We start from the raw sequence: 18393 nt of genomic DNA on the forward strand, positions 1-18393 counted from the left end.
GGGAAAGCATATATGGTGTTCCATCTGGAGCCTGTACTAAGAACAAGATTATTGCCAAAGCCCTCCTTCACCTATACCCTCAGCAACCCTAATATTGAGGAAGTACTCTGAAAGGTAAGAGATTGGAAGAGGCCTGGGACCATGAATGAAAATTAAATTCTAGACATTTTTATTTGTGTTGCTTTATCACTACATATGTTTTCAAAAAAAAAGAATTTGCACTTAATTAGCAGACTTTTCTTGCCCAAGACTGTTTATGATACAAATATTGTTGATATTTTTATAGAAATCATTAATAATATTTAATTTGGAACCTGCCAGTTTGTCTAAGCATGGTAAGTAGTAATAGACAAGAAATGTTATTTTTGGCAAAAGCCAGGTAATGTTAAAGGTGAACTGGTTAATTCACAAAATATATATACATATGTGTTATGAATGCACATTTACACTGTACCAAAACCATTTGGTCCCTTTTTCACTGCTCACACATGCATAAGCACACAAAAAAAATCTCACATGCAACTTTCTTCCTGGGACTGATTAAAGTAAAATAGAAAGCTGCTTCTTTTTTCAAAACCACTCATTCTGCATTCTTGAGAGAGGTAGAATCACATGGAGGAGATGGGACAAAAATATGAAAAAGAGTATGCATAGAATGCTTAAACAGCCTTCTTCCGTTAATTCAAATGTTCAATTTAAATTTGAATAGAGATTAATAAATTACACAAATTATTTCTGACTTGGGTCTGTGCTGGTGGTATTATAAAACCAGTGTTAAGCTTCTGGGGCTTCAGCATGCTGATTCACATGCATCCAGTGCTAACCAGAAAAATAATAGTGTTATCACCTAGTTCAGTAATCTAATGATGGAGAACCAATCTCTGGGAACTATGGCTGGAATTGAAAGTGGTTTCTTACTGTGTTTATTAGCCAGGATACTAAGCACTGGGCTGGACTGAGTTATTGATGATATCTTAATAATTTCTTAATCTGGACACATATGCATCCTGGTGAAGTAACAGTCTCTCACTGTATCTTATGATTTTTTTTTATTTTTTTTTGTTTCAGTCTCTCTCTGTATCTTATGAATTTTTTTGTCTTTGAAACGTAATGCTACCTTGCATGGAATGTTGACTGCCTTGCTAGCTAAGTGCTGTTATAGTTCTTGAATACTGTTAATGATGATTTTTCTCCAGGGAAAATGTGTTAGGGAATGGATATGTTAATTATGTCTGTATTGCTTAGCTTCATTTATTGGATTCTTCTTGTGATATGTATTAACAGACCTTTATTAGACCTGGCTACGTTTTCAGAAGAAATGTGCGTCATTGTGTAGAGTAAATCTGAAGGCAGATATGTTATACATGAGACAATATATAAATGCAAAACATGCACCTGAGGTACAACTATATGTTAAGTGTAGTAACTGTATTGTATTGAAGACTTATCTCAGCAATACATTTGTGTATGACCATCATGAATTGGGAACTTTTTATATAAATATATATATATATATATATATATATATAAGTAGTGTGTTCCACCTTCCCAAAAAAATAAATAAAATAAAATAAAATAAAATAAAATAAAATAAAATAAAATAAAATAAAATAAAATAAAAAACATTCCATTTATCCAAAGTAAAAAGGAGGTAGTAGAAGCAAGGTGGTTGGTTTTTTGTTTGTTTGGTTGGTTGGTTGTTTTGTTTTGTTTTGTTTTTCAATGTAAACAACATTGTAGCATATATTAGCATTAAAAGCTTCAAATTTTCATACTGCTTCCGGGGAGCACTCAAAGGTGTGTATTTCCTGTCTATCCCATCCCTGCAGGAAATTACTGGAATGCAGCTTCTTTCATCACATCATCATCCTATCTTCACTTCTCTACCTTCCAAGGGGAAACAAGTGCAGATATCTCTTTCTATTTCAAAACATCAGCCGCAGATGGAGTGTTTCTTGAGAATCTGGGGAACACTGACTTCATCAAACTGGAGCTGAAATGTAAGTATGTGCTTTCCACTGCTCTTTTTGGAACCTGACACAGGTTCATGTCAGGTAACAGGTTTCAAGAAACATGCATTATTCAGTAAAATATGTAACATCGGTTAAGTCAGGAAAAAAAAATTGCACTACTCGACTTCTTCTTAGATTGTATTACATAGGAAGAACTATTGAAGTTTCTTTGATTTGTTTATGAAAGAGAGAAATAGAAAGAATTATAGAATTAGTACCACCAGTTACAATTAAAAAAAAAAAAAAAAAGCACAGGCCTTAAAAGATTCTTGAAAATTGCATGCCGTTTTATTTCTTTAAAATGTATGTCTGCAGCTGTGTAGGAGCACTGTAAGGAGCCTGAGCTGATAATACAACATCTAAAATATCTTTAAAAATCATGTAGAAATAATTCTTTATTGGCATGATCTGCTAGTGAAATTGCTGATCAAAAGTTAATTTTATTATTAAACCACTTAAAATGGCACAAGAGCAAACTTGCAAGCAAGGTGCTGAAATCCTCAGCTGTACATGAATTCTGTTTAGTGAAATTGAAGCAGTTGAATTAGGGGAAAACAGTGTTTTATGTCTCCTGTGTTCTCCCTCGACTCAGTTTGCCCTGCCATAAACAGGAGTGGTGACAGGCCTGCTGTGCTATGTGTGATGGCTAATACAGCCTCTAGTGGCACATTACAGCAGCGTAGTTACATGAGTGCAGCAAACTCCCTGTCTGCACTCCAGTACTGAGAAAAACATTTTTTCTTCTGTTTGCTGCAGAAGCTACTCACAGAGGTCAAGAACCTGGTTCTAAATATATATGTACAAAAGTCAGTGGCAAAAGTCACTAATGCTGAAGGATTATTTTTTTTATGTATCCCAAATAATTTTTTTTTTTTTTTTTTTTTATGTAGGTTCAATGAGATTTGCATGCACATATCTAATTTAAAAATATTTGCCAAGTGGTACAGAGAACAGTTCATTTGAACATAATTGCATTCAGTCTACCTTTTCTTTCCTGGAAACTAGTCTTGAAATTTTCAATCCCAGAAAATATTTCTTTCTGTGACTTCAAAGTTATACTAGTCACAGTTCAAAATGAGTTAAATGCTGGGGGTTTAGTAACAAAAAGAAATTCATTCTTTTTTCTGAATTGCATGTCTATTGCATGGACATATTTTATGTATTTTTCAGTAGTTTGTTTCATTCTAGTCTGCATTTACATTTTGTTGGAATTCAATCAATTTTAAAACAAAGTTTCATAATTTCAGAAATTCCTTGCATGGATTACAATAGATTCTTCTGCTTCTTAAAAGAGTTTGCTTCCCCTTTACATAAGTCCCATAAAATTGATACATGAATTTGTTTCGTAATGGAAACATAAAATTAAGTCAGTAAGATAATTTCAGTATTATCTTTAAACCCTGAAGTTTTCCTTTAGCAAACTATTTTCTAGCTAACGCATCAAATTATCTTACAGAAATGTTATTTTGTATTAAAAGTTTTTGTGTAATGTCAGTTGTGACATATTTGCTGCAAGCTGCTGCACTTCAAATAACGGCTACATTGCCTTTTTAATGCCTTCTTGTACAGGTGTAAATTTCATTGAAGAGCAGTCTCTTCCTAAAAAAAAAAAAAAAAAAAAAAAAAAAAAGTATTGCTGATTTCTTTACTTCCTGCAATTCCAAAAGGAAAATATAGAAATCAGTAGTCAGTGTCCTCTGCCAACAGACAAGTTCTTTCTTGTTCTTCCCTTATATGTGAAACAGCTGTGTATATTTGTAATGTACAGTTAGCATAAGCTTTGTTCTACAGACCAGGAACTGAGAGGTTCTAAAACATCCAGTATTTCAATAGACCTAATGAACTGGATAAATATATTAGGAGAACAAATCATTTGGTCTGTAAAGATTCTTAGATTCAAGTCTTTGGAAAGAAGCTTGCTATTGCATTTTTTATTCTGAGCACAATAGCTATCGCTAGGAATTCTCATTAAATTATTTTATTAGTGTGCTTTCTTAAGGTCTAATAACTGCACAGCTTATTTTCCTACTCTCTAGAATTATAAGAAAAAGAAGTGCAATCTTGTAGCATATAAATTCACGTGTCTTCAGTTCCATATTAACATCTCTGAGGAGAGGGATGAAGGAAGGGAAGAATATGTTTCTCTGATTTAAGCTTTTCCAAACAGACAAGGAAGACTGTCATTGAAAAAAAAAAAAAAAAGTGACAAAATGTTATTGTGGTTGAAATTTTTGGGTACTCCATTTATCAAGCAGATCCCCTGGCAGGCTCTTACTTATCATCATTCAAAGAGCAGTATGCAGAGAGAGATGTAGAATTATCTTAAAACTCAGTTTTTACATACATCAGTAAATCTACATATTATTTTTACAGGTGGCTGGTCAGTTGACAATGACTGGCTTACACAGGAGGTAGTTTGGTAGGGTGTAAATTTTTTCTGTAAATCAGTGCTTTAGGAAACCACACATCTTTGGTCAAATTTTCTATATATGTTTTTAAATTAAAATTATTTTTAGGGCAAGAAAAATGATATTTTCTCCTTTAGAGATTTTCTATACAGTTTTGTTCAGGTTTAATGCCAAATCCAGTCCTCATATGACACCACTAAGAACACAATTTATTCGTTTATTCTAAGGCTTTCATTTTCTTCCTTTAGCCTTGACCTACCTTTTAGGACCCAGAGGACTGTAACCTGTCATGTTCCTTGTCCACGCTTTTCATAAATGCAATCCACAAAATAGTTTGAAAAAGTTAGAGAAACGGTTATGCAACAGCAAATAGCTTTCTTGTAGCCCCTCATTCTTTCCCCCAGCATGTACCTAACATCATAATTAAAAATTAGTATACACTCTCTATATATTTATTGCATGTACATGCAACAGAGCTGGCACTTGTTCTGCAACATGATAGGGAGTTGCTTACAGTATGCAGTACTTCTGTGAACTGAAATAAACTGAGTGGCCCATCAGCTACACAGATCTACCATAAGAGACTTACTACTACACCGAACCAGTTCAGCTGGCCATTGCCCTGATTAATCCTCTGCCTTTACCTCCACTTCCATTGGTGCTGAGGTTGGAAGCAGACCTAGCATGACAAAACAGACTAAACAGCAGTCTGTATATCAGACAACAATGATAGGGATCCTTGAGCTCTTCACAAGATATCTTAATGCTCTTATTTTTTGTAAGCATTCTACTGTCATATGTTGCTATATAAAACATGCCAAGAATTTCACTTTGAATTCTTGAAGACTTTCAGTTCACCTCCCTGCTCAAATCTTCTCTGTAGCCACTCCTTCCTGGAAATGATAGCTTTGTGCAACTGAGCCTGCCTAGAGCTTCTTGAAAGGAGAGCCATCAGGGTAGAGGGAAATAGGTCTCCAGGATCCTTACTCAAAACTTTGCAGCAAGCAAGAAGCTACCTAAAATCTGGTGGAATGTCAACAAATCTGACTAGGATAAAATGTTGAAGAACATGTTTTTATACATTTAGGAGGTGTTTCTTGAAGACTGCAGAGGGTTATGAATATAAAAATCCAGCTACTGTATACCTGTGAGGTGTTTGTCAAATAAACTGAATTTGAATTTTCTGAACAAGAGAAATCCCATGTTTTGGAGAAATGTGTTCCTGAAAGCAAGTTTTGAATGGGACCTATTCTTGATAATCTGGGAGAAAGCATCTACTAACGCTGTTTTTTATTAGATTCCCAGGATCATTGCTCTAAAAAAGCCAGTAGAGAGTTAAATTGTTTTCAGAAAACTCTCTTAATGCCACTGTCATAATATTGTAATGAAAAAGATATTCTGTGCATTTCTGCTAGCTCCTCTCATCCCAGCACCTCCAAGCAATTTACAGACACTAATGAATTGTATCCCACTGTTATTATTCTGAAATAAGTAAACAGGAAGACAGTTTTACAGCAGGGGAAAAAAAGAAAAGACAAGGTTTAGAAAAAGAAAGGTCAACTTGTGTTTGATCCTGGCATGAACTTGTAAGAGAGGAAGGAGTTTTCTTATTAATTTATTGCAGAAAGCTAGAAATATTTACAGCCCCTACATTCAGAGACATCACTTGGCTGATAACCCCTGCAATGCAAGCCACCCTAAAAGTCTCCCCAAGGAGTGATCAGTGAACTTAGCTGCTGTGAAAAGGATTGCATGGGGTAGCTTGCTAATGAGAGCAGCAGGATGTCTCCAGGATGAGTCGGCTTACTTTGTGGGAGAGGGATACCAACAGCACTTTAATATCTAACATTTGCACTTGAAGGGAAAAGTGCCATATTGCTTCTTGTGCTAGGCTGTTTCTAGGCTACTTAGCTGAGATGTAAGTAACTTTTTTGAAATGAGACAAAACAGTGATGGGCCAGGGAACATGATTTGCATTGCTGTTTGATTCTTCCTAGACAGCATTCATTCCTCCAGACTTAATGCTCTAAAACATGACTGATTAATATATATGTTTTACAGATTTTAATAACTTCATCACTTCTTTCTCCAAGGGCATCCTAAAATGGAATTCTACCATATCAATGAATTTTCTACATGATACTCTTTAAATTCCCTTATGTTAATGTAAATACAGATTTACATATTCCACTGCTTTATCTTTGTAGCTGAGTAGGGAAACTGGTGTGACCTTCATTGTTGTGGTTTATTTGTTGTTGTTATTGTTTGTTTGTTTTGCGTTCCTAGCAACAGATCATTTTTTCGAAAAACAGCCCCCTACGAGAGCATGTTGCATAGCCACACATCAAAGAATGTTGTAATTTCAAAGCTATATACAGAGAAAGTAAAGCACACTTAGGAATCCCTTCATCCCAGGGGCCAGTAGGAAACTATCAAATTAAATTGAAAAGAAAAATAAAAATTAAATTTCTTCAGGGAAATTTTTGATCCAAATGTTTTTACAACTTTTGCAAACTCTCATCCTAAGACCAAAAAAAAACACAAGCATCATTTTTTTCAAGGTAAGATTTCTTTCCAGCTGAGGCAAGTGGTGAAGAAAACTTGATATTTAAAAAGGGCAGTTTATGACCCTTCTGAAAACACTAGTTCCACCTTTATATCTAATCTGCATATGGGGATAGGAGCTCTGGTGTTTGGGAGCAAGCCAAAGGTACCAAATAAACAACTTGGATGGAGAACTGGCTAAAACTGTCTGGAGCTGGAAATGACTTTCTCCAAAATCTACCTTTCTGAAATCAGGGGTTGTGATCTCCCTTTTCACCTTCCTCCCTGCTTTCAGGATACTGAAATCCACCATTTCATGGTCATTGCAGGCAAAGTTGTTTTTAACCTTAACACTCCTAACAGGCCCCTCCTTGTTTGTGAATATGAGCGTCTCTTTTTGTTGGCATCTGTATGATCTATGTCAGGAAGTAGTTGTCGACACTTTACAGGAACCTCCTTGATTGCTTATGCTCTGCCGTGTTGTCCTTCCAATAGATGTTGGTGTGACCCAAGTATCCCATAAGGACCAGGGCCTGTGAACATGAGGCTGCTTCTAGCTGTCTGTACAATGCCTCATGCATGTGTTCTAGTCAGGTGATCTATAGCAGACACTCACTGCAATGTCATCCATAGTGGTTTACTCTTTAATTACCTTTATTACTAATCCTCAATATTATCCCATACTTTTAAACACTGTGAGTGACAAAATCTGAAATGGTCCAGCCAAACTGCATTGCTTCCTATAACCTGAATCCAGTTGGACATCTGGTCCTATTTCATTTAGATGTTCTTGGGAATCTTTCTCCTCAGTGATTTAAATAGGGTTTTGGTACCTTGCAATCTACTATTTCTTTTCTTTTCTTTTCTTTTCTTTTCTTTTCTTTTCTTTTCTTTTCTTTTCTTTTCTTTTCTTTTCTTTTCTTTTCTTTTCTTTTCTTTTCTTTTCTTTCAGTTGGCCTTTAAACATAAAGTGTTGGAAATTGCTTAGTTAGTCTATGAAAATTCTAAACATTTTTTATTGCTTTCACCAAAGGAATACAGTTTTAAAATAGAAAAACATTTAATATGATAAGATACAGTGAAAGAGGAGGTATTTTTGCTAATGATACAATTGTATCCATGATACTTCAAATCTTTATGCACAGGATTAATTCAAACTATGCCAATTGATTCAAGTGAATATAATCATTTTTGGATTAAGTGTTTGCAAGAACATCATAATGTGGTAAATTTTAAATTATCATCTAAAGTTTTGGCCACAGATTTTCCTAACAATTTTATTAAAAATCTAATAAAAGAATGAATTTATTTTTTTAAGAAAATCATAAAAACAGTTACTATCACAAGACTGCTATTACATAATCTTATGTAAATTAGGTATTTTATATCCTCTTGATCTAAACATCTTGACTTTGTTTATAAAATAGAGTCTGGATTACAATAGAACATTTTGTGTCTACTCAAGTACTAGAGAAAGCTCTCTGTCAATATGAATTAAAAATAGTAAATGTTATTTACAGATATAAATCCTTTCACTCACTCTTTTATGTTTTTACTACTACAGTAAGAAACAGGAATGGGTGTCCTGTTGGCATTACATTTCATGAGACTCATGCATACAGTGAAGTAAGGTAGTTAGGGAAAGGAGTCTGAAACAGGCAGGTCCCTCACTCAGATAGCATTCAAAAATGAGTACATACAGCATGGCCGTAGCCTTCATCCTCCACCAGTGTGTTGCAGGAGTTTTCTACCTCTAATTACCACGAAGTCAGGGCACATATTTTTACCTCCAAAATGTCAGTTCAGTCTCTATGTCTCCATACCAGTCCATGATAGTCCTTATTTTCATATTTTTTAGATATATTTTCCTCAAAGACATCATCTCCATTTTGGGGGATCCACCGTGAACATTGTCAACAGTAAATAATTATAACAATAGTTTTCAGAGAAAATCTTTGTTTAAATTTAAAAATAAAAAGAATAATAAAAAAATTAAAAGAATCCACAGTACCAGGGTTCATCTACCCTGCCCCTGCTCTCTTCATATATACAGAGTAACTACACTAAAAGTAAACTTATGTCATATTTTTTGGATAGACTTTACTATTTTGCTAGTACAGCACAACAGGGTCCTTACCCTGATGGTGACCCCTGCACAGGCACAGAGAAATAAATATAAGCAGTGAAAAATTGCTTATAAACCAGCCACTACAAATGACAAAAAGCTACATGTCCAGGCAGAAAAATCAATCAACTCATATCACATTGAGCACCTGGCCAGATTTTTAAAGTTTCCTGACAGCTACAACCCAGGCATTTGAATACCTTTACAAGTCTTAACCACAATCTCCAGCAGAACTTACACCCATTCCACAAGCTATGGAATAAGAAAAACACCACAAAAGAGGAAGAAAAGCACATAAGCAATGCGTTTTTTCTCAAAATCACATCATTAAAAAAAAGAAATGACAGTCTTGATGTCTACTTTTCAGGCTTGCACAAGGCTATTACAACTTTTAATGTGATGTAAATCACATTAAAAAATCACAAATTTGGGTGATTTTTGTGAGATTCAAATGCAACATATTTGAGGAAGAGGAGTTGATAAACAGCCAGTCCCATCGCTCAGTAATTTTAAAACCATGCCAACTTCCCAGCAATTTTTCTTATGGAAAGGAGACTCTTTCTCCTCTCCTCTTAAAAATCTCTGATATTTTACCATGCTCCCACCATAATTGGATTTCATGAATGGTAGCACATTTATTTGAACACTTCAAGTGTCCAAAGGAGGGCTATGAAGGTAGTGAAGGGTCTAGATGGGAAGAGGTATGAGGAGCAGCTGAGGTCCCTTGGTTTGTTCAGCCCAGAGCAGAGCAGGCTGAGGGGAGGCCTCACGGTGGCCTGCAGCTCCCTCACAAGGGAGCCAAGGGGCAGATGCTGAGCTCTGCTCTCTGAGGACAGTGACAGGATTTGAGGGAACATCATGGAGCTGGGACAGGGGAGGGTCAGGATGGGTGTTAGGAAAAGGTTCTGCACCCAGAGGGTCGTCAGGCACTGGGACAGGCTCCCCAGGGCAGTGGTCACAGCACTGAGCCTGTCAGAGCTCAAGAAGCCTTTGGGAAATGCTTTTAAACACATAGTTGGATTTTTGGGTGGTCCTTTGTGAACCCAGGAGTTGAACTTGCAGATCCTTGTCAGTCACTTCCAACTCAGGATATTGTGTGATTTTATGACTTTTATTTTGCCTTTTATACAATAAAAAAATAACTAACTGTTACACAAAACCCTTAGAACGCTACATGAGAGAGCTGTGTTTTGATGTCTGTGCATTCCCCTTGTTGTGGTGTCTTTTGTTGTTTGAAACCAGTGCAGTTCTATGGTAAAGCACTGGAGTTTAAAAAGTTTAATGAAGTATATTATTTCCCACTACAGATAGGAAAGCATACTCCTCCTCTCCTTTTATATTCAGCATACTGACTTCAGTTCCCTTTTGGTGAATCATCTCTCACAAAAGAGACCAGAAGTCATTGCTGCTATATTTTTTTTTAAGCTTTGGTACCTTTCATGAGATCAACAAGACCTTCAACTGAGTCACCTTTCCTTTCTTTCTTCCAAACTGCTAAGTAGTTATTGGAAGAGGGCTGTATGGATGGGAAGTAACATCATCTATCTGAAATTGTATTGCCTTAGAAATAAAGCAAGTAGGTATCTTTTCATGCCCTGTTCTGGTCATCTGTTGTTTGACATTAAACAAGTTCTTTCACATATCTTTTATTTGGTTCCCTGTTTATGCAGTACTGGTAATGTAATTTTTCATTCTCGATGTCTACAGCTGAAAATTGCTATATAAACTAAAATATAACCATAAAAAATATGAGTTGTTTCCAAGTGCTTATCTACAAGACAGCTGGAGTGCAGTTAGCATAACTGAAGTTATTAATAAATAATGATAATAAATAATTCCGAGGGCGTGTTTGGCCTTTGCATGATAATTCATGAGAAAATTTGGTACTTTCATTTTAATATAATATTTTTGTCCCCCAAAGCAATTTAATTTATTATGTAGAAAGGCTGACATTTATGTTTGATTGGTTATTTGATAGTTGTGTTTATTCTAAAATTAAATAAAAATATCTGATTCTTAGTCATTACCAAAATCAAATCCCTTCTTATAATGGTCCTCTCATAGATGCTTATTCATGAGGAAGGTACACTATCCAGTTCTGTTTTCCCTTCATATTGAGCTCCAGGAGTCTTACTGCTTTCCAAAATACTGCTAATTGCATTTGTAAGTGGTTGTCTGCCGGTAAAAATGCATAGAATTAGTGTCTCTCCACAAGGTCAGAGAAGCCAGGAACATTCTTTTTTACTACCTTGCACCTGGAGAGCGTTTAGCCAGTTGCAGGTAGCCTGTGCATTTTGGAAAAGGTAAAGACACATTTACAGCAGTTAAAAATTCCCCCTCAGCTGCTATCAGACAACAGGTTAGACCACCCCAGGGAAAATTCAGGGAAGGATTGTAAGTCTGCACTGTTCTGTACTCCAGCTCCTGCTCCAAAGGAGTAATCTAGTCTTGCATGTGCATAGAAACACAATGTCTCACTGACATAATGGCTTTCGACCAGAAACAAGTTGTAACTGAGAAGTGCTGCATCTGGCACATGTTCTTTATACATCCAACTTCTCAACCTTTTGAGGGCAGGCTACAGTACTGAATAGCCCACTTTTAATAGCAGTATTGAAACATTGCAATTGTAATTGCTTACTTGAGGAGATGACTACACAGAATTGTACTCTGTTATTCCCTTCAATACTGAAAGACAGTGAGGGGAGAAAAAAGTGTTGCTAGCTGAACTCCATGTAAAATAGCTATAATGAAGCACTGAAATATGTCTGCAAATCTTTTGGATTATATACACAAGCATGAATATTTGTGCAAGTGGCATGTGTACAACAGAACTAAGCTTGACGCCGCAGACTAACCAACAGACTAGCAGAATAATGGCCTACTTTTATTTATGTATTTGTTTGTTAATTTAGTAATGTCTGTAATTTCTTTGGCTTTGCTAGTGAGACCCGAGAGGACTAAACACGCAACAGAGAAAAATGGAAAATGTAGAACTTTGTGATTTGATTTTTTTTTTGGAACTGAAGCATACACGACACAGAAATAACTTGCATTTTTAATCATCACAAAAGGCAGGTCCCAATAGCAATATCTGTGTTTGGTAGACACTAAATCATCTATCCATCTGAAGTCAGAAAACCATCCTCTTGATGTGCTCCAGAAATACACTTTTACTGCAAGTGATAGACTGATATTTGCTATGCTTTTTAGCTTCTTCCTTCCACCTCCTAGGATCACTGTAGCCTTATCTAGCATGAGCTTCAGTAAACAAGTTCACAGTTATGTTCTAATTCCATCCAGCAAAGCAAGCGTTCATCATTAAATGGTTAATCGAGAGAAACAGGAAAAAAAAAAAATGATATCATAAGCAAAATACTAGTGCTACAGTGCATCAGCCTTCTTTTCCACATAAGCTGGTGAAACAATGACAGTGGACTTCAACTAAATCCCAGTAGAAAGCTCAGTCATTCTCAGAGTAAAGACTTTTCCAGATGTTCAGACCAAGCTTCCTGTGTTTCAGTTTGTACCTATTGCCACTTCTCTTGCCACTGGGCAACACTGAAAAGTAGCTCCATCTTCTTTGCAGTCTCCCTTCAGGTATTTCTATACATTGATAGGGTCCCCCCTTGAGCCTTCTCTTCTCCAGGCAGAACAGCCCCAGCTCACTCAGCCTTTCCTCAGAGGAAAAATTCTCCATCCCTTAACCATCCTCTTGGTCCTCTGTTGAGCTCTCTCCAGGATGTCCACGTCTTTCTTGTACTGAGGAGCCCAAAACTGGGTACACCACTTCAGATGTGGCCTCACCAGAGCTGATTAGAGGGGAGGGATCACCTCCCTCAAGCTGCTGGTAATGGTTTGCCTAATGCAGCCCAGGAGACCATTTCACCTTCTTTGGCACAAGGACACATTGCTGTCTCACATTCAACTTGGTGTCCACCAGGGCCCCAAGAGCCTTTTCTGCAAAGCTGCTTTTCAGCATGTCGTGGTGCCTGGGGTTGTTCCTCCTCAGGTGTAGGACTTTGTACTTTTCCCTGTTGAATTGTATGAGATTCCTGTCAGCTTGTTTCTCCAGCCTGCTGAAGTCCCTCTGGTTTTTATCATGAACAGAGTGTTTCAGCCTCACAGTTTTATGTGACCAGCAAACCAGTCTGGTGTGCACTCTGTCCCCATCATCCAGGGGCAGATGACAGATTGGATACTGAACAAGACTGAACCCAGTTTTGACTCCAGGGTTACTCCTGGAGCTTAGTTTCTTGGTTTAGTTGATAGTTATCTGCACTAGTAACTATTTTTCCTACCTTCCATCTTCATTTACTATACTGACTGGGTAAGATTCGAGAAAGTGTAAAGCTGCATGACTTTTCTTGTTTGGCTTCTTAATCTGTAGGCAAACACATTCTGTGTTGTCTATGCAATGAACCACTATATTAGAGAGATATCATAGAATCATAGAATATCCTGAGTTGGAAGGGACCCTTAAGGATCATCAAGTCCAACTCTTGACACCGCACAGGTCTACCCAAAAGTTCAGACCATGTGATTAAGTGCACAGTCCAATCTCTTCTTAAATCTGCACTAATTCTGGAAAGATAGTATGTCCACACAGATCAAGACTCAGCAATGCTGTGTTTGATCCTAGGTACAGTAGAGCCTCTCATTAGGACTAATTACTTTTGGCACAGCATCATGTTAATGCAGCTGTACAGCTTCCAGAGCTAGTTCATTTGGCACTTAGCTCAGGGATGGCTGCAGTCATGGGCTTAGATGTCCACTGCTATTTGGTCACATGAGTGAAGCTTTTGCTCATTAGTTCAAATGACCATTTCATTTGAGAATTTGATAAATGATGAAATCTTCAAGATGCTTAGTTCAATTGCTGTAAATATGGCCATGATTTTTGACAACTAACCGATTATTAACAGTCAGTCAAGCTACACAGAAATTCCTGCATTACAATCCAGCAATTTGTATCAGCAATTTCTCTCTGAGATGTTCTTTTGGTGGTTTTAATTTTTAGTTGATAAGTGAGATTCCATGATGCTATGAGATGTGGCATCCTCAAAGCAGATACTGTGTTCCATTACAGCACTTCAGGGTAGCATCAGCAGCCAGGAACAAGTTACCAGTGCTGTTTCAATGTCAGCATTGGAACAGCTGTCTCTCACCCCAGTGCAAATGAAGTTAGCAGGCCAGGTAATTTATAGATGACTTTGTAAGACTACTCAGCTGCCAGAGTGTAAGTGGGAAAGGTGGACAAGATATTTTTCTATGCTATCAAATCCTGGAAAGTCTTCCTTTCCTATCCAGAGTCTATTAAGTCAATTGGAAGTATTTCAGTGAATCATTTCATTGAATTCCATCTTCTGGTCTAGTCAGTAAGCCCTTTGTCAAAGGTGTATTAAAAAAAAAAAAAAAAAAAAAAGTCTAAAAAGTTTGGCAGATGTTGCTTATCCAGAGGTAGAATATTTACAAGCTGCTGTTTTCATGGAACAAGCAAGCAAGGTGGAGGGAAGCAATATCTGTCTGGCACTTTTTAGTCTACAATTCATAGCTTATTGTTGTATGCTGTTTTACAGCTAGTAAGTGAGCTCTGAATCTAGCCATAACAAGGCATTTATGTTCTAAGAATGGAATTTCAAAAGGATCCTAAGGAAGCTAGGTTTTCCCTTTGATATAAGTCAACTAAAACATCAATGAGTCTCATTGAATGTTATAAAAATACATCAGGAGAGTTAAAAGAAACAAAGTACAAGGGAGGGGATGAAAGTATGTATTTCAGAGAAAATATAACAAGAAAGAGGAAGAGAAATAGGGAGACAGGCATAGAAAACTGACTCTAAGGAGGGTTGTAATTTCTACCTTCCCCCTCCCCCCCCCCCCCTTTTTTTTTTTCCCACAGTTTTTGTGTCTTAAGAACCTTCACCTAGTACTTAGCATTTTGTGAGCAGTTTTCAAAATCCTGGATGGGTTCACCCTCAAGGCATCCATGTGCAATATCAACAGTGCCATCAGTTGGATCAGAATAAGAGGAAATTCTACTAAGGAGTTCTCATTTTACAGTCCTTGAGACAGACAGCTCTTTGGAGCTACTCAAGCCTGGCAGTGAAGAGATTTGAAAGGTTTCTTCAAAGTAAAATTTAAATACACAAATACACATCCTCTTGAAAATATACATGGATGTAACATACAATTTAAGTACTGGAGAAAGTATTCTAATTCGTAGCATGCCTGAGTTTATTGGCAGACCCCTGAAATTATAAGGCATGATAACATAAAAACAAAAGCTTTATTTCTTGAATGGTGAGTTTTGGCACATACATTTTTTCTGTCTTGTAAAGTGCAGAATGTCAAATAGGCTAAATTCATGGTTCATGAATGACAGCTCATTCAATAAATGAAATTATTTCATTCAGCTCAGAACAGGGAGTACATCAGCAATTAAGTATGATTTTGATGTTTCTTTTAATGAAATAAAAAAATGTGTTTTTTGTATAACAAATTTTGATTGAAATAACATTATCTGTGAAACATATATTCCAGTCCTTCCAGATTGCTTAAAAATGTGTATAGTTTAATTTAATCTGTGAAAATCATGTGGAAATCTTCTAGGCCATGTACAAAAATACTCACTGTTAATCAGTGTTCTTAATGACAATGATCATGGAGTGTTGCTTCTACCACAATTTATCAGATGTGCTGATAAATTTTGTATTAGACTTCTGGTACATACAAGAAATTACAACTGTACCACTGAGAACACTATTGGTCACCAGAGATTTTTCAGAAAAATGAAATGGCACTACAGCTTTATGTTATTTCAAAACAAACAAACAAATAAACAAACAAACAAAGCACACACAGAAATAAATAAATAAATGGAAGTCTTAGTTGTCTTTTTCTGTCTGATATGCTCCTTTGCGAATGCTATCATTGATTACCCATTTTCTAGTAATCATAGAATCATAGAATGGCTTAGGATGGAAGGGACCCTAAGGATCATCTAATTCCAACCCCACTGCCATGGGTGGCAGGGATGCCACCCACTAGATCACATTGCCCAGTGTCTTGTTCAACCTAGTCTTGAACACCTTCAGGGATGGGGCATCCACAACTTCTCTGGGCAACCAGTTCCAGTGCCTCACCACCCTCTGATCAACTTAGTAGCCCTCTTCTGGACCTGTTTTAACAGATCAACACCCTTCTTTTGCTGGGGGCCTCAGACATGAATACAGTACTCCAAGTGCCTCACAAGGGCAGAGTAGAGGAGGACAATCACCTCCCTCAATCTGCCACTCCTCTTGATTCAGCCCAGGATGCAGTTGGCCTTCTGGGAAGCAAGTGTACACTGCTTGCTCATGTCAAGTTTTTTGTCCACTAAAATCCCATGATTTTAGATCAATGTAATCAAGATATAGAGTCTTTCTCTACAGGGATGCTCACAATGTGTTCTTCTCCCAGTCTGTCTTCATGTCTGGGATTGCCCCGACCTAGGTGCAGCACCTTGTACTTGGACACGTTGAACCTCATCAAGGTTCACATGGGTCCACTTCTCAAGCTTGTCCAGGTCCCTTTGGATGGTGTCCCTTCCTTCTGGTGTATCAACTGCACCACTCAGCTTGGTGTCATCTGCAAACTTGCTAAGGGTGCACTTGATCCCACTGTCTATATCATTGACAAAGATATTAAATCGTACCAGTCCCAAGACAGACCCCCCAAGGGACACCACTCATCACAGGCCTCCACCTGGACATAGAGCAATGGACCACCACTCTCTGGGTGCAGCCTTCAAGCCGATTCCTTATCCACTAAATGGTCCACCCTTCAAATCCATCTCTGTCCAATTTGGAGATCAGGATGTCATGTGGGAACATGTCAAAGGCTTTACAGAAATCCAAGTAAATGACATTGGTTGGTCTTCCCTTGTCAACTGATACGGTCACTCCATCATAGAAGACCACCAGATTTGTTAGGCATGATTTGCCCTTGGTGAAGCCAAACTGGCTCTCTTGGATCACCTCCTTGTGTTGCATTTGCCTTGACACTGCTTCTAGGAGGATCTATTCCATGATCTTTCCAGGCACAAAAGTGACCAGTCTGTAGTTCCCTGGGTCCTCCTTTCTACCCTTTTTAAAAATGGGAGTGATGTTTACATTTTTCCAGTCACCAGGAACTTCACCTGACTGTCAAAACTTTTCAAATATGATGGAGAGAGGCTTGACAACTCCATCTGCCATTTCCCTCAGGACCCTGTGATGCATGTCATCAGTCCCCATAGCCTTGTACCTGTTCAGTTTTATCAGGTGGTCTCAAACTTGCTCTTTGCTTACAGTGGGCAGGACTTTGTTTCCCCACCCCTCATCTTCAGGTGCAGGGAAATGATAGACATAGGAATGCCTGTCTGACGGTGAAGACTGAGGCTAAGTTGCTGAGTACCTCAGCCTTCTCCATGTCTGTCATTACCAGTTCACCGTTCTCATCCATCAGAAGGGGTATGCTTTCCTTGACCTTTCTTTTCTGAGCACTGTACCTGCAGAATCCCTTCTTGTTATTCTTTGCATCCCTTGCCAAACTCAGTTCCATTCATTCCTTGACCTTCCCGATCCCATCCCTGCACAGCATCCCTGTACTCTTCCCAGGGCACATGTCCCTGCTTCCATTGCCTGTGCATTTCCTTCTTGTGTTTGACCAACTGGTCCTTGCTCAGCCATGCTGGTTTTCTGCTCTCCCTGCTCAATTTCTTACACAAGGAGATGGAGAGTTCTTGTACTCTGAGGAAAACATCCTTAAGTAGTTGCTTACTCTGTTCAGCTCCTTTGTCCCTAAGGACAGAGTTACTAGGGATCTTGCCCCCTAGGTCTTTAAATAGGTTGAAGTTCACTCTTCAAGGTAAACCTTTCATCTAATGTTTTGCCACTATAAAATATTTTTGAACCCCTAGTTTTTATAAAATAAATTTGAGTGGGAAATTCAAAATTGTATTTCTTTAGTCAAAAATATCTGTATAATCACTTATAGTGATTAATTAGTCATTTATAAGTAATTAGCTAATTAAGCACTTATTAGTCCTTGCATAACCACTAGTATCAATTATATAGTTTACTGAATATGACATGGAGGAATGTCTAGTAGAGGCTGATGGTCATTTGTAAAATTTCTAAATATTCTTTGAATGATCCATTATAAATAAAATACTATAAATATAAATAAGAAACCATTTCTTTTCCAGACATAAATTTTCACATTTCTTTACCACTGCTTCATGCATTTATTAGCTCATTGTAGAAATTAACTGCCACTGCCA

At 37.4% G+C, this 18393-nt stretch overlaps 1 protein-coding gene across 1 annotated transcript in view; it reads left to right on the forward strand.

The window, feature by feature from the left end:
* CNTNAP2 (contactin associated protein 2) overlaps positions 1 to 18393 on the forward strand; it is a 1145390-nt gene that overhangs the window by 1022646 nt on the left and 104351 nt on the right. The window contains exon 16 of the mRNA XM_027451306.3: positions 1830 to 2000. Coding sequence (XP_027307107.1) covers positions 1830 to 2000 — 171 coding nt within the window. The remainder of the gene's footprint in view (positions 1 to 1829; positions 2001 to 18393) is intronic.

Source organism: Anas platyrhynchos, chromosome 2 (assembly GCF_047663525.1).
Source record: "Anas platyrhynchos isolate ZD024472 breed Pekin duck chromosome 2, IASCAAS_PekinDuck_T2T, whole genome shotgun sequence".
Classification (NCBI taxonomy): domain Eukaryota; kingdom Metazoa; phylum Chordata; class Aves; order Anseriformes; family Anatidae; genus Anas; species Anas platyrhynchos.